Source organism: Mustela putorius, unplaced genomic scaffold, assembly GCF_011764305.1.
Source record: "Mustela putorius furo isolate JIRA1106 unplaced genomic scaffold, ASM1176430v1.1 tig00537248_pilon_pilon_pilon, whole genome shotgun sequence".
Classification (NCBI taxonomy): domain Eukaryota; kingdom Metazoa; phylum Chordata; class Mammalia; order Carnivora; family Mustelidae; genus Mustela; species Mustela putorius.
The window spans coordinates 13,953,814-13,970,699 of record NW_025422387.1 but is presented as its reverse complement, the minus strand read 5'-3'; the positions used below and the strand labels follow the sequence as shown (position 1 = coordinate 13,970,699).

The following is a 16,886-nucleotide window of genomic DNA, read 5'->3' as shown; positions in this document are numbered from 1 at the left end:
ATGACCTGAGCCAAAGGCAGATGCTTAACGACTGAGCCACCCAGGCACCCCCTGCTTTCGTGTTTTATATGCAGAACTCCTTTATCAGAATACATTTGGAGGGTTTTGTAGCATCCCCCCCAAAAAAAAGTTTGAAAATGATCTAGCCTAACCCTTTTTTTTCCCTTGGTACTAAGTGGTAGAGCTGGGCAGAGCTCGTCTCCTTAATACAGTCCAACGTTTGATGCTAAAATGAGGCCTAAGCGGGCACCTGGGCGGCTCAGTATTTAAGCGTCTGCCTTCAGCTCAGGTCAAGATCCCAGTGTCCTGGGATGGAGCCCTGCATTGGGCTACCTGCTTAGCTGGAAGTCCGCTTCTCCTTCTCCCACTCCCCCTGCTTGTGTTCCCTCTCTCGCCGTCTCTGTCAAATAAAATCTTTAAAATACAAAAAAAAAACAGGTGTGCCTGGGAAGCTCAGTTGGTTAAATGGCTCGTTTCAGTTCAGGTCCTGATCCCAGGGTCCTGGGATCAAGCCCTACATTCAGCTACTTGCTTGGCAGACAGCCTGCTTCTCCCTCTCCCTCTGCCTGCTGCTCTGCCTACTGTGCTCTCTTAAGTAAATAAATAAAACCTTTAAATAAAAATAAATAAAATGAGGCCCCAAATGTTCTGAATGTGGATTAAGCCCATGGTTTTTTTTTTTTTTTTTTTTTTTTTTTTTTTTTTTAAGATTTTATTTATTTATTTGACAGAGAGAAATCACAAGTAGATGGAGAGGCAGGCAGAGAGAGAGAGAGAGGGAAGCAGGCTCCCCACTGAGCAGGGAGCCCGATGTGGGACTCGATCTCAGGACTCTGAGATCATGACCTGAGCCGAAGGCAGCGGCTTAACCCACTGAGCCACCCAGGCGCCCAAGTCCATGGTTTTTAAGGGACTTTGCTAAGACATTGCAGAAAGCAACTTGTGACTTGGCTGGCCATTTGGTAATTGTGGGTAACTTAGTTCAAGTCTATTTCAAAAGCCTTTAGACATGCTGCCTCTAGGGCCAGCAGAGTAGGGGTCATTTATGTACCTTCACTCACAAGATCTTCCTTGCTCTTGTCATTGAAAAGCTTTCAGACAGTTATCTATATACAACCATCTCAAAGAAGAGAAAAGAGCATTTGACAAAGTGCTAAACCTTAAAAAAAAATTAGCTTACTTTTTTTCAGCCAGCTGGAGCCTACTGGTCTTTGAAATTAGAATTAACAAGGAGCAGACGCTCAGGGAATTTCATAAACCATCAACCCAATTCTATCTCCCTGGCAAAGTGGGTTTTTTTTCGTATCTGAATTTTAAAAAATTAAATAGTTAAAAGCTGCCACTTCCAGGCAGTAGATACAGGTCTGATCAAATTAATACCCCCAAGGCCCAGCCACTGTGGACTTAACGTCAATTCTAGGGTTTACTGCCAGAAGACTATCTGGAAGTAGGGCTAATGGAACAAGAAAGATCCAGCTTTGGGGGGCTTCAAATAGAACTATAGCTAAGTCACTAAAAAGGGAAAGGAGCTAGAAAAAAGATGAATTGTGGGAACATCTTCAGTATGTTCATATAAATAGAAACCTAAATCACCTCAGTTATACTCCCGTTCCACAGAACCTCATCCTTCTTTCCTACAAAAAGCAGGGGGAAAATTTTTCTCCCATTTTAATTGCCGCCAATAAACATTTTTTTGCCTCTCTACTCTGAAACGCTCCCACTCCTAACCTAGCTCAACTTCACTACGATTCCTAAAACCCCAAGTTCTAGTAGTAATAATCTCCCCAAAATGTTACAACCTAATGCTGTCCTTAAGATGGAGTCATTTCAACTACTATCCTCCCCTTATGTAGCAGCAGTTTGGCTGCTCAGAAATCCTAATTGCATCTCAGAGATCCAAAGTTTAAAACGAAAAGCGTTACCTCCTGTGAACACTCAAAACATGGTTAGAATGCCAGGACCTTCCTTGCATCTTCCCAAGAGGAGCGTGGGTTGTTCCAGCCTCTGGCGTTATTTCCTTTATGCCTACAAAAGCCAAGTCTGCTGTATTTGCTTTTCGTCATAGAAAAGCCTTTAAGTCTTCTTAAAATTGATAGCAGGAAACCTTTAATGAAGGTTACTTGTCCACAGCTTTAAATTGGGTCTTTTAATGAAAGCTTCAATTCACATGTAATTGTTAATGGGGTTTCTAAGCACAGCTAGTTAAAGCAAAGCACAGCAGGCTTACACGTTTAAATTCCTGCAAAGACTTTATTGGAATCACATGGAGGGCTGCTGCTCAAAAACTTTCACATTTTCCCTTTTAAAACCACTTTTAATCTTTGAGTGTCCTTTTGGGACAGGGCAGGAAAAGGGGGCAGGGGCAGATGGCCTAGACTAGCCCAGCAATTTCTCATTAGTGCAACTTTGTTATTGGCCTATTTTACAACCAAAGAGAACTTTGATAAAGTTCTACACATTCATCAACACCACCTGAGGCCCCAAGTCCAGAACAGCATCTTTTAACAAAATGAGCACTTAAGGATAGTTATTTTTCAGATTAGTACCGAGATTTAACTGAAAAGTTTCTCTGCCATGCATTTCTCAACATGCAATTCTGAGCAGTAGTCTTCCATGCACGACAGCTGCAGGATGGGACAGATCAAAGACTCAAGAGCACTATGAATAGGCTAGTCTATTACATCCCACAGAAACTCACTTTAAGGCCTGACCCCCAATAACCTATCAAGTAATAGGCCATTTTCAACCCTAGATTTGAACAAATCGTAACTAACACACACTTCTCCAACAGATTTATTTGAAAGGAATGGATTTTGAGGAGAAAAAACATGGGGCAGAGGTATGGAATAGAAAATAAATACAAATGTAAGCTGTTTTGCTAATTGTTTTATAACCACAACAAATTTGTACAGAGAATACCCTGCACAAAACAACACAATAAAGGTTCAAAGATCGAGGTGTTCCCCTAGGCAAGGCTGAAGATTTCAGTCTCTGGTATTTGGAATTTAGGCTGCAGTCCTTGGTTTTGGATGGATCACTGGGTGTGTGACACAGTCCATGCGTTTAACCAGATTTGAACAGAAGAATGGCCACTTGGCCCAGGTAGAAGTAGATGAAGTGTTTGGTTTCATGTGTCACGTAACTACCGAAGTTCCTCCCCACGATGCAGTGCCAGGTGGGGTTGTACTTCTTGTCAAACTCCTGGTGGGGGTGGGGGGAGAGGGGGAAAGAAAAAGAACACTAGAATTTCAGTGCTAAACCAGAGGTCAGAATTTGCCTCCTAGATAAGCAGAGCCTGTAGGGGCAAAAAGGAGGAACGTTAGCATCTGCAAATTCTTAACATGAAAGAATGTTCCCCAGCTCCAAGTCGCCTACATAGTGCATTAATGCATACATACTTGCAGTCTGAGCTAAGCTGAGAATGGGGGCTGGGGAACTAAAAGGCAGAAAGGGCAGCCTCAAAGACAGGGGCACTTTGTTATCATGGTAATTTCACCTTCATAGCTCCTAGGATAGACTCCTTAATAGAGAGCAGGTTATAACAGTTCTAGTTTATCATGTTACGTGTAAACAAAACAAACGAAATTATTCTCCTGTTAAGTCATGCACCACAACATCCAAAATGGTAAATATTTAGCCCCAAATACCCCATTCCCTAACTGCACTCCAGTATCACTGAAAACAAAAGATGTCCGAAGGGCAAAGTCTCAATTCGCATCTCAACCACTGTGGAAGGGCACAAGATACTCTGCAATCCACTGGTCCTACGAAAAGAACGCTAGAAGCAGAATCTGACAGTCACTTAGTCAGATTTTATCCTTAATTTCAATACCGCTCTCTTCCACATCTACCGTGATGGTGCTAATCTATCACCTGGTATACAAAGATAGCAAAATGCAGGAACAGCTTTCCCTATTTTCCTCAGCCAAAGGGGCTCTGAGAACTAGAACATCCTCAGTAGGTGACTGTAGGGCAGGGGCCAAGGCCAATCTTTCTCTGTAGAATTCTTACAAGTCTTGGTGAGGAGTTACACAAAATTCGCCTCTCACCCTATGCAGCATGAACATCTTTTACATCTACATCTACTGGAATAACATTCTTACAAGCTAGAGGAACCCACTGCTGCGTTTGTCAAAAAAGGTATTTCTGTTCCATCTTAAGTCTTTCATCTCCCCATTCTCAACTGGGAACCCTCCCACGGATTAGGCTGCCAGCTTCCTTCCCTTGCAGAAAACACAGCTCGGAGAAATTGGCAGTCCTGCCAGCTTTCTACAGACTGCCATTTACCAAGCCCTCACCCCAGCCCCCTAACCACCACTACCACCCACTTTCCTTCAACTGCCGACTAACTCCCCACTGAAGGCTGGCAAGAGCTCCCTCCGGCCGGGCTGGAAACACCCACGCAGCTCCCCCTCCCCCCTCAGAACACCCAGATGGATCCTCCGCACAGGAATCAAGCAGAAGAGGGGGAACCGCTGCTCCCTGATCCTAGAAACCGTTGCTAGGTGGCGCTTTCCCCCTGCGGAGCTGGGTAATAAAAAAACTTCGGGCGCGGAGGGTCTGGTCTTCTCATCAGGAGCGCAAAATTCATCTGCGTCCTTTCTGGAAACCTCTACACCCGAGGTGCCCTGCGTACCTCCAACGATGTCTGCCACGCGTTCTGGGAGTGCGGGATCGGGAAGAAGGACTAAGTTGTGACTCGCCCCAGCTGCGCGCAAGCGGCCCGAGCCCCCCGCCCGTAGGCCCCGTCCTCACCTTTTTAATATGGGCCGCAATGTCCTTCTCTATGTTATATTTCTCCAACGCCTGAGTTGCACACTCCACCGAGTCCTGTTGCATCTCCTCCGACATGTCGGCGTTTTTGATCACGGCCTTTCGGTCACACATGGTTACCTGGAGGGCGAGGCCCGGGCAAGGGGTGAGGAGTTGGGTTGTAGGCTGCGCCTGCGAGGTGCCAACTCCCCCAGCCCGCTCCTCCCGCCCCCCACCCCACTTCTCAGAAAGCGCGGGCCGCGCGGACCGAACAGCGGGAGAAGTCCGGCGGGAGATGTAACTAGGCAGCGAAGCCCCCCGGAGTCCCCGCAGTCTCTCACCGAGAAGCAGGGGGCGACCAACTGCAACGGTCTCCTGGGGGAGGGGCTGGCGACACTCACACCCGGCAGGAGCTACGGTCGCTACCGAAGCCGTGGCGCATCTAAGGAGCCCCACACCAGCCGCCGCCGCCTAGTGCCTAGGCCCCGCCCTGCTCCCGCCGGCCCCGCCCCCAAGGATCGTCCCCATTGGCTTGACGCAGCCCCCGGGACTCTCCCATTGGTCCATGCAGTCAATGGTTCCCTCAGGATCTTTCTCCAGCATTTTGTTGCAGACCACAATGCATCTGTCGCGGCGTCGGTTGCCCCGGCAATGGGCCGCACGCGGTGAGGCCCACACACCCCGAAGGTGGAGCTGGGGCAGGGTTGCGAGGACCACCCAGAAGACTAGAGGGGTGCGAGGGGACTTTGTGCCCAAGCCAAGAGAAGTGGCTTCAGATTTCCGAAGGTTGTCTGCCCCAGGGTGTGTTCTCGAATATCTCGGAAAGTTGTGTGTGCTACGTACCTGCCATATCCACCCCATGTCCAAAGATTTTAAGGATTCTGGCTGAGGTAGCCAGTCCTTTAACTTAAACGGCATCTCTGAAGCAGCGCTGGCTTTATGGGCGAGTAAGCAGGGCAGTCTCAGAAGACGGGTCCCATGGCTGGGTTTAATGCTCTAATCTCCCATTCTTGAAATTCTTTTTTTTCTTTCTTTCTTTTTTTTTTTTTTTAAAGCACGGGAACCCACATTTTCATTTTGCATTGGGCCCCGCAAATTATGAACCTGGTCCTCTCTGAAATTTGGGGGGTGGGGGAAAGGTCTTCAGGAATGGGAGAGGTTTCCTTATCCTGGCTGGGCAGCGAAGACTTCTCTAAGGGGCGAGGATTACATCTGGGTGGATTTGGGAGTGCTGATCCCAAGGTGTGTGTGTCCAGGGTGGGGCTTCTTGCTCAATGAGGCAGTCTTTCCTGTGTGGGAGTTTCTGGGTTAGGGATTTAACTCTCGGGCGGAAGTACCCTTCTAGGGTGTCCCTCAGAGGTATTTTCCTCTGGCTTTGGGGGACTAACCACTAAATGGTTAAAAAAAAGCTAGGTCTTCGGAGTTTGGGGAGCAGGGTCAGATCAGGATTTAAATCCCAGCACTGTCATTTACTAGCTGTTTGAATCTCAGTTTTCTTATCCACGAAGGAGAACTAAATATAAAAGAAAACCACTTCTTGGCATATTGAAAATACTAAAAGCACTGATGCTCTTGACGTTCTTCAGCACAAGGTGTAGGATTGTAGTAAGGGCTCAATGCATCTTATCAAAAACTATCAGCTTATGGAACTGTCCCAAGAGTCACAGCAAGATTTTGACCAATCCTTACATGCCTATGATGTGTTTTTGTACTTCCATAAACAAGTTCAGATTCATCATGCAAACAGAAGCTTTCCATTTACATTTCTGCCTTTTCCTTCTTGACCATTACACTTGTTATCCCAGAACCCCTTATAGCAACTGGACAAGACAGGCACACAATTCCAAAGAGAAACAGATGGGAATAATGAGAAGAGGTTTAGGTACAACATATGCATATCAGTTAAATAAAATTAAGAGGCTTTTCCCAGTTCCAGGTTTCCCCTGGAGGGATTATGGGTTACAGGAGTTAAAATAGTTCTGTATGGAGGAAGAAGTTGGGTTGGCAACAGGGGTGAGGCTGGGTTAGTGCTTCTACCTGACTTGGGTTATGATTCAGAGCTGTGGAATCTTCTTATGAAGATTCTTATGAGGTCAGAGCCTGAATTTTTCTTGGGGGCCTTTTTATGAATATGTTTACATTTACTTTTTGAAAAAAAGAATGAGAGAGAAAGAGAGGCTCAGGAGCAGGAGGGGTGGGGGTGGGAAGGGAGAGGAAGAGGGAGAGGGAATCTCAGTCTCGCAACCCTGAGACATGACCTGAGCCAAAACCAAGAGTCGGGCACACAACTGACTGTGCCACTCAGATGCCCCTATATTTATTTTTCATGTTTTTTTTTCATATGTATTTATCCTTCTGGTCTATGGCTTGTCCAGCTTCTCCTCATTTGAATAGAAGGACCTGAGAGTAAATCATGTGCCATAATAAGAACAGCAGCTGTTTACTGAGTGGTTGTTTAGCACCAAGTGCTTTCACTCAGTTATTCCTCACAACAGCTGGGCCTAGGATCCCTTTCCTCTGGTTTCCCTTTTGGCCTAGCTGTCTGCTCATTTAGATTTCAGCTCAAACGCCACCTTCCCTGAGCTCCTATCTCTACTTGCCACTAACCATCACCCATTAGTGACTTTCTACAACACTTATATTTCCTCCATTGTACCTGCTTCATTTAGTCCTTCAGAAGAATTGTATTTATTTGCTTGGTTATTGTCTCTCTGTCCTTGTCTTGCACCTTCAGCATCTAATTCAGTGTCTGCATTGACTCTATGTATTGCATTAAATATGCATTGAATTAAAATTACCAGGTCTTGGGGCGCCTGGGTGGCTCAGTGGGTTAAGCCGCTGCCTTCGGCTCAGGTCATGATCTCAGGGTCCTGGGATTGAGTCCCGCATCGGGCTCTCTGCTCAGCAGGGAAGTCTGCTTCCTCCTCTCTCTCTGCCTGCCTCTCTGCCTACTTGTAATCTCTCTGTGTCAAATAAATAAATAAATCTTTAAAAAAAAAAAAAAATTACCAGGTCTTCTATCGCCATTTGACATAGTAATAGTAATCGCCATTATTTCTTGGGTTAGGACGTTGACTTTCTCAAGGTCACATTGTTTTTTCTTTAAGATTTTATTTATTTTTTATTTATTTAAGAGAGAGAGTGAGAGAGCACAAGTGGCAGCAGTGGAGGGGGGTAACAGAGGGGGTGGCAGAGGGAGCAGCAGAGGGATTGGCAGAGGGAGAGACAGAAGCAAGATCCCTGCTGAGCAGGGAGCCTGATGCAGGGCTTGATCCCAGGACCCTGGGATCATGACCTGAGCCGAGGACAGACCCTTAACCGACTGAGCCACCCAGGTGCCCCTCAAGTTTACATTGTTAATAAATGAATAAGTTCCAGGTCTGGATAATCCTAAAAATCTATTCTCTTTCTCTCTCTTTTCTTTTCTTTTTCTTAAGATTTTATTTACTGGGGCGCCTGGGTGGCTCAGTGGGTTAAGCCGCTGCCTTCGGCTCAGGTCATGATCTCAGGGTCCTGGGATCGAGTCCCACATCGGGCTCTCTGCTCAGCAGGGGGCCTGCTTCCCTTCCTCTCTTTCTGTGATCTCTTCCCTTCCTCTCTCCTACTGTGATCTCTCTCTGTCAAATAAAATCTTAAGATTTTATTTATTTATTTGACAGAGGAAGATCACAAGTAGGCAGAGAGGCAGGCAGAGAGAGAGGGGGAAGCAGGCTCCCTGCTGAGTAGAGAGAGCCTGATGTGGGGGCTTGATCCCAGCAACCTGAGATCACGACCTGAGCTGAAGGCAGAGGCTTAACCCACTGAGCCACCCAGGCGCCCCATCTCTCTTTCTTTTTAATTGATTTGAGAGAGAGAAAGAGAGAGAGAACGGGAGAGCACCAGCAGTAGGTGGGGCCAGAGGGAGAGGGAGAATCAGACTCAGCAGGGAGCCCAACACAGGGCTAGATCTCAGGATCCTGGATTGTGACAGAGCCAAAGGCAGGCACTTAACCAACCGAACCACCCAGGGGCCCCTGAATCTAATTTTTCAAGAGGATGGGAGATCTGGGTTATTTTTGAGAGAAATATAATTGTTAAATGCTGGTCATAAATTGATTTTTTGAAATACAGTGCAATCAAAAAAAAATATGGTGCAGTCTAGATACAGCATATGGTCCTCTCATTCAGCTGAATACTCTCTTTTTGCAACCAGAAGACAGATTCAGAGAAGGTTTAATATAATAATATATATATATATATTTGGTCATTGTCTAGAATTCTTGACACAGAGCTCTAAATATCCTTGGAGTGTTTTCTGGAATCTGCTTTTGTTATTCATAATGAGCCTCCATTAACTACTGGTACCTGAGTTTATGCCAGTGAGGTGACTTTTTGTGGGAATGGGGCTGGATAGCTTGAGATATCTAGAAAGCTAGTCCCCAAAGAAACCGACCTTGTGATTAGAGGTTTAAAACTTTCCAACCCTCTTCCTCAGCCACATCCCCGACCCTGACCCTCTCTATCTCCTCACCTTTAGTGAGCAGAGAGGGGTTGGAGAAGAAATCCAACCTCCAGTGACAGTGCCTGTGTAATGAGATCTCCATAAAAACTCCCCAGCCATGAACCATGAACCATGGCACCCCTGGAGAGGGCATGTAAACTCTGCAACCTCTCCCAATATGCATCTCTCCCATTTGGCTGTTCCTCAGTTGTCCTTTATAATAAATCTGTAATAGTAAGTAGAGTATGTTCTTGAGTTCTGTGAGTTGTTCTACAGAATTATCAAAGCTGAGGAGGTCCTCATGGGAACCCCCCAAATTTTTAGTCTGCTGGGCAAAGTGAAGGCAGCCTGGGAACCCCATTTGCAGGGACAAAGTGGGGGCAGTCTTCTTTTTTTAAAAGGATTTATTTATTTACTTATTTTGACAGAGGCTGGGGGGAGGAGCAGAGGGCAAGAGTGTTCCAAGCAGACTCCCCACTGGGTACGGAGCCAGATGTGGGGTTTGAACTCAGGACCCTGAGTTCATGACATGAGCCAAAACCAAGAGTCAGCCGCTCAACTAACTGTGCCATGGCATCCCCGAAGTGGAGACAGTCTTATGGGACTGAGCCTTAGCCAGTGGAGCTTGTGCTAACCCTGAGAGTCAGTGTCAGAATTGAATTGAATTGTTGGATACCCAGTTGATGTTGGAGAATTGAAAAATCTGTATGGAAAAATAAGTGCTTGGTGTTGGGGGGAGATAGAGGAAAAACAAACAAACAAACAAACAAACAAACAGTGATGGAAGTAGTGTCAGAAAAAAGACGCTACAGAAGGAAAAGGACCTGCATGTGGTTACACAGAGTTAGTTATAAAACCTGGTCTGACTCCACATCTGGTACTCTGTCACATCAGACAGACTGGCTCATCCTTGGGTGCTCGGATTTTATACTTTCTAGGAGTGAATGGAGTGTGTTCTATGCTCACTAATTGGCACATAATGTTTGTGGAATGAATGCAGAATAAATGAATGGATATAGCACCAAAATGCCTAGACTTAGAGCGGCACACAGACAATACCTGGTGTAGTTCTGACTGGCAGCAGAGGGGGGACAACTCATCATAGGTACTACGGGATTCTCTGGGAAAGGGAGAAAGTAGAGACTCAACCTCATTCTTTGTTGATGAGAACCATCTGATCAGATTTACAAAGCCCAAGAATAGCTCATTTCCAAGGTCTTCTGGGAGTTCAGATGGCACTAAAGTAAACCCACTATGACTCCACCAAGTAGAAACTCCAGAGAAGTTTCCCAAATCATCTTCATAATTTTTGCCATACCTGCATCCTACCTCCTACTACTATTTATTCAATATTTTTCTTTAATTAAAGTCCCTTTATTTTTTGTTTTATTTTTAAAATTTTAAAAATGCTATTTATTTATTTATTTACTTATTTATTTGACACAGAGAGAGAGAGAGTGCACAAGCAGGGGGAGTGCAGGCAGAGGGAGAGGGAGAAGCAGGCTCCCTGCAGAGAAAGGAGCCCAGTGGATGCAGGGCTCCATCCCAGAATCCTGGGATCATGACCTGAGCTAAAGGCAGATGCTTAACTGACTGAGCCACCCAGGGGCCCCGAAAATAAGTGTATTTTTAAAAGGCAAATGTAGGGGCCCCTGAGTGGCTCACGTCATGATCCCAGAGTCCTGGGATAGAGCCCTGCATCGGGCTCTCTGTTCACCAGGAAGCCTGCTTCTCCTTCTCCCACTCCCCCTGTTTGTGTTCCCTCTCTCTCTATCAAATAAATAAATAAAAATCCTAAAAAATAAAAAAATAGGGTGCCTGGGTAGCTCAGTTGGTTAAGAGACTGCCTTCAGCTCAGGTCATGATCCTGGAGTCCCAGGATGGAGTCCCACATCGTTCTCCCTGCTCGGCAGGGAGTCTGCTTCTCCCACTGTCCTCTCTTCTCTCATGCTTTCTCTCTTTATCTCTCTCTCTCAAATAAATAAATAAAATATTTTTAAAAATGAATTTTTTAAAAAAGACAAATATATATATATAATATATGTTTTTAAAAGATTTTATTTATTTGATAGAGATCACAAGTAGGCAGAGAGGCAGGCAGAGAGAGAGAGAGGAGGAAGCGGGCTCCCTGCAGAGCAGAGAGCCTAATGTGGGGCTCAATCCCAGGATCCTGGGATCATGACCTGAGCCGAAGGCAGAGGCTTTAACCCACTGAACCACTCAGGCGCCCAGTTCCTGATTTTAAATGGAAATAATACCTTCATTATAAGTGGGAAGGGTTACATTAAATAATGCATCTAAAGACCTAACCAAGGACCCCCAAAATGGTGACTATTGCTGTTATGTATTGAGAACTTACTATATGCCAGGCATTTGGGACACACTGTCTCATTGACTTCTCACAACTCTAAGGGGTGGATATCAAGAACTGCCGATCTCTTCATTTCACAGAAAAGGAAAATAAGGTTCAATGAAGTGAAGTCCCTTGCCTAAAGTCACACTGCTCAGAAATGACAGAGCTGGGTCTGACTCTGCAGTCACATGCAATAGGCGGAACCTCTGAGCTGTCCACCTCCCCAGACAGAGAGAGATGATGCATGTTCCTGGAGACTGTAGGTATCCCTGGCTCCTGGCAGAAGCCTGCTACATATAGGTTGGATGGATGGATGGATGGGTGGGTGGAAAGAAGGAAGGAAGGATGGAAGGATGGATATTTCAAACTAATTCAACATTGCTTCCTCTCACACTTGACCCTAGACTGGCTCTTGACTCTCTTGATCTTCCCTAGAGAAACTACCTTGTATTTTAGCCACCACACTTTCCCAGGGCCTTCAGAAAGCCCTTTGGGAATGTCCATATGCAGGCTCGAGGGCTCACAGCTCTACCCTCCAACAAACAGGCTAGAGAAGACCACCTTCTCCATCTCCACTCGCCACTGGTCCAGGATTATACTGTTCCCAGCCATGTCCAGCAATCACTTTTCAAGGTTTTCTGGGACCTCAAGCCCTTTCTTGGACCAGTTTTGTCATCAACCTAGCAGCCCTAGCCCTCCCTTACCTGAAAGGACATGTGAGATGATGTGACCCTGCAGCTCCCAGAATTGATTCAAGGACTCTTGCCCAGAAAGGATGGGCTCCATGGGAGAGTGCATAATGCCTATGTCTGAATCCAGAAGCTTCCTCATGGAGAAGGGCTGGCACTTGCCTGGGGCTGGCAGGGCGACTGAGGTTTAGAGCCAAGCACTGTGCTGCAGTGCAGGGAGAGTGAGGACAGATAGGCTGGGACAACTCAGGGAAGAAAAATCTCCTCTCTGGCCAATAGCCAAGTCTTGCCCGAGTGGACAGACCCCTCTGAAGCCTCACTGCTCAGCCTCCTGTCCATAGGGGGCAGCAGATGAATTCAGACACATCCAGAGAGGCCTAATCAGCCCCCCAACAGCTTCCAATGAGTGGTCAGAGCCACCCAGAGCAGAGGCTAAAAGCACAGACTCTGAGGCCATGGAGGCTCAGGTATGCATCCTGACTCTTCCCCACCTAAGATGTGGGGTCCACCTCTCTGAGCCTCAGTTTTCTTATTTGTAAAATGGGGACTGCCGTAGTCCTTGTTTCTCAGGGACAATTTGGAGATTGAGATGGTGCGTGTAAAGTATATAGTGCAAGACTTGGCACGTGGCAAAAGTCAACGATGCCAGCTTCCAATTATTATTAATATTACCCTAAACCAGGATTTTTCCACCTTGGCACTAACATTTTGGACCAGAAAGTTTTTTGCTAGGAGGGAAACCATCCTGTGCTTTGGAGGATGTTCTCAGCATCCACACCCTCTACCTACTAGACGCCAATCGCATTTCATGCCCACGTATCAACCAACAATGTCTGCAGACAGCACCAAATGTCCCCTGGAGGGTGAAATGGCCCCAGTTGAGAATGACTGCTGTAAACAATCAAGACTTGAGTCCAAATGTCATGAGTCCCAAACTCACAGCCCCAGTGAACGACCACAAGGCAGGCAGGCGTACTACAGATGAAGGGATGGGACGTCCTGCAATTATAGAACAGGTTCCCCCCAGTGTGTGCTAAGAATCTGGACTTGCACTTGCTCTGGGAGCTAACAGCCCCCGTTTGACTCACTAGTGATCTCAGTGTCACTCTTTAATTATATGCACAAATGGCCCCCAGTTAAATCTTGATTATTCTAGGGCCCAAAGGGACGAGTCATGGGTATCTGATTTCTGGCATCTGCATTCTTTTTCACTGACGGGGAGAAAACTTGACTCTCCAGAACTCAAGAGTTCATTCAGAAATTTACTCATGACTGCTGAGAGATTTAAAAAAGAAAGATTTTATTTATTTGACAGAGATCACAAGTAGGCAGAGAGGCAGGCAGAGAGAGAGAGAGAGAGAGAGGAGGAAGCAGGTTCCCTGCTAAGCAGAGAGCCCGATGCAGGGCTCTATCCCAGGACCCTGAGATCGTGACCTGAGCTGAAGGCAGAGGCCTAACCCACTAAGCCACCCAGGTGTCCTGATTTTTTTTTTTTTTTTAAGATTTTAGGGACTTTTGGGAGATTTTTGAGAGAGAACTAGGTGTCAGTCAGTGTGCTGGGTGCGGAGGATTGTGATATTGTGACTTTAATGAGAAATATATATTTGATCTTCATTCAGGTTCCTGGCTCAGAGTTCCCAAAACCTTGGAGTTTTCTGAGCAGTTAAGAGAAATGGCAGCATGTTTTTTTCTTATATTTTAGTATTTTATTTATTTATTTGACAGAGCGCGCGCACACACAAGCAGGGGGAGCAGCAGGCAGAGGAGTAGGAAGAAGCAGGCTCCCCACTGAAGCCCCAGGCAGGACTTGGATCTAGGACCCTGGGATCATGACCTGAACCAAAGGCAACCGCTTAACCAACTGAGCCACCAAGGTGCCTTCCGGCCCTTCCCCCCCATCTTTTTAAACACATCTCAGCTATTATCATTTTATTTGTAAATAGTTTGTGTCTCTATGGTGCATCTTTTGTCATAATATTTGGTCTCTAGTTTCAGTTCCTGAATCAGGTGAAATGGGTGAATTGGAGGTCTTGTTATCATAACAAGTCTTTCTCTACTATGTTTATGTTAATGTTAATAAGGTTTATGTTAATGAAGTGACTTTTGGAAAGTACCCAGGGAAGGAGCTGATTGCTAGTGGAACCAACCATTAGAAGGTTGGAACATTCAGCCCCACCCTTGACCTCCAAGTTGGGGGGTGAGGGGCTGGAGGTTGAGTTCAATAACTAACAACTAATGCCAATGACTTAGTCAGTCATCCCTATGTTTTGAGGCCTCCATAAAGACCCAAAAGGACAAGGTTTGGAAAGCTTCTGGGTTGGTGAACATGTGGAGATGCAGGGAGAGTGGCATGCCGGGAGCTCTGAGCTCTCTTTCCATACTTTGTCTTACACGTATCTTCCTGAGTTCTATCCCTTCATAATAAACTGGTGATCCAGTAAATAAAGTGTTTCTCTGAGTTCTGTGAGTTCTATCAAATTAATCAAACCCAAGGAGAGGGTCATGGAAACCTCTGATTTATAGCCAGTTGGTCAGAAGTATATGTAACACACACACACACACACACACACACACAGCAGCAGCAGCAGCAGCAGCAGCAGCAGTCGTACAGGCAACAACCTGGGCTTGTGACTAGTTTCTGCAGTGGAATGGGTGGAGCAGTCTTGCAGGACTGGGCCCTTAACCTGTGGGATTCTAATACTATCTCCAGGCAGAGAGTGTCAGAATTGAGGTGAATTGTAGGAAACCCAGGTGGTGTCCAGACAATGCTTGTTGGTGTGAGGGAAACCCCCTGCCCCATATAGAGTAATTGGTGACCAAAACCCTACTAGGAATGTCTAAGAGGGTTGCCTGGATGGCTCAGTTGGTTAAGCATCCCTTGATTTCGCTCAGGTCATGATATCAGGGTCATGAGATGGAGCCCCCGCATCCTCTTCCACACTGGGCGTGGGGCCTGCTGGGATTCTCCCTCTCTCTCCGCTGCTCCCCTCACTCACACACATGCATACGGTTTCTCTCTCTCCCTAATAAAAAAAATCTTTTAAAGGAATGTACAAAAGAACAAAATGGGCAACGTCCCATCTTCACGGAACCTACATTCTAATAGGAGAATAAAGACAAATAAGCAAAAATATGTCATGCCCTGGGGCTCCTGGGTGGCTCAGTGGGTTAAAGCCTCTGCCTTCAGCTCAGGTCATGATCTCAGGGTCCTGGGATCGAGCCCCACATTGGGCTCTCTGCTCAGCAGGGAGTCTGCATCCCCCTTTCTCTCTGCTTGTCTCTCTGCCTCCTTGTGATCTCTGTCTGTCAAATAAATAAAATCTTTTAAAAAAAATGTCATGCCCTGATAAGTGAAATGAGTAAAAATAAAGTAGAACAAGAGAACCAAAGGTGATAGGATGAGGAGTCTTGATTTTAATAGAGGTTTCTGGGAAGGACTCTTCAAGAAGGCGCCATTTGAGCCAAGATTTGATGACCGGGTGGAGGATGGAGTGTGGAGAAGTCTGTGGAGGCAGAGAGGCCAGGCAGAGTTAGGAATAGAGCTGGCTGGATTTTAGATATATTCTGAGGGCAGAGCTGGCAGATTTGATTAATTGAATGCAAGGTGTGAGGGTATAGAGTCAAACATGACTCCGAAACTTGCGTCCTGTACAATGAGAAGAATAGATTGGGTTGGGGAAGGCTGACCAAAACAGAAACAAAAAGTTGCTTTGGCCACGTTAAGTTTAAGATGCTTATTCCAGGGCGCCTGGGTGGCAGTGGGTTAAAGCCTCTCTGGTCATGGTCCCAGAGTCCTGGGATCGAGCCCTGCATCGGGCTCTCTGCTCGGCGGGGAGCCTGCTTCCTCTTCTCTCTCTCTGCCTGCCTCTCTGCCTACTTGTGATCTCTGTCTGTCAAATAAATAAATAAAAATCTAAAAAAAAAAAAAAGAAAGAAAAAGAAAGATGCTTATTTCAAGTGGAGGTGTCAAATAAGTAGTTGGATATATGAGTTCTGGGAAGAGGTCCAGACCAGTGCTATAATTTGGGGAGTCATCAGTTTATAAGTGACATTTAAAGCTATGAGACTGAATGAGGTCATCATAGAGGGAGGAGTGCGTGAAGATGGAAGAGGTAATGCTCATTCAGCTAACAACATTCTCCGAGCTTTTAACATGGGCCAGGCCCCAAGGTAGCTGCTAGGTACAGAGATATATATCCTTAGGCACCTGCCCAAGAGACGCTCCATTACTTATTTAATTTTTCCTGTCTAAATGCTTTGGCTACTTAGAGGATAAACATCGGGAGTTCCTGCCGTGCCTCTTAGTCACTTATTTTTTTCCAACAGATACTTACTGAGCACCTACTTGTACAAGGCCCCTGTTTAGGCACTGGGGTCATGAAAGGAAATAAGTCAGATAAGGCTTCATACTAATGGTATTTACATTTTGTATGTGGAAGAGGTGGGCATTGAAAAGATGCATACGTTGATGTGATTACAGTTGTGACAAATGCAATGACAGAGAATGTAGGGTAATAGGAGAGCTGTTAATGAGGCCTGTGCCCTAGTCTGGGAGGCAGGAAGGCTCTCCTGCGAAGTCACATTTGAGTAGCAATCTAAAGGAAGCTGTACT

At 46.0% G+C, this 16,886-nt stretch overlaps 1 protein-coding gene across 2 annotated transcripts in view; it reads right to left on the bottom strand.

Moving 5' to 3' along the window:
- Positions 1–2,777: 2,777 nt before the first annotated feature.
- Positions 2,778–16,886, bottom strand: part of DYNLL1 (dynein light chain LC8-type 1) — a 32,799-nt gene continuing 18,690 nt past the window's right edge. The window contains exons 1-3 of one of the 2 annotated variants that reach the window (XM_004753365.3): positions 5,094–5,251; positions 4,756–4,893; positions 2,778–3,201 (exon numbers count right to left, since the gene is read on the bottom strand). In XM_004753365.3, coding sequence (XP_004753422.1) covers positions 3,064–3,201; positions 4,756–4,887 — 270 coding nt within the window. In that variant the 5' untranslated portion in view covers positions 4,888–4,893; positions 5,094–5,251 and the 3' untranslated portion in view covers positions 2,778–3,063. Of the gene's footprint in view, positions 3,202–4,755; positions 4,894–5,093; positions 5,252–16,886 lie in introns of those variants that run through there. The other variant, XM_004753366.3, reaches the window with a different exon arrangement.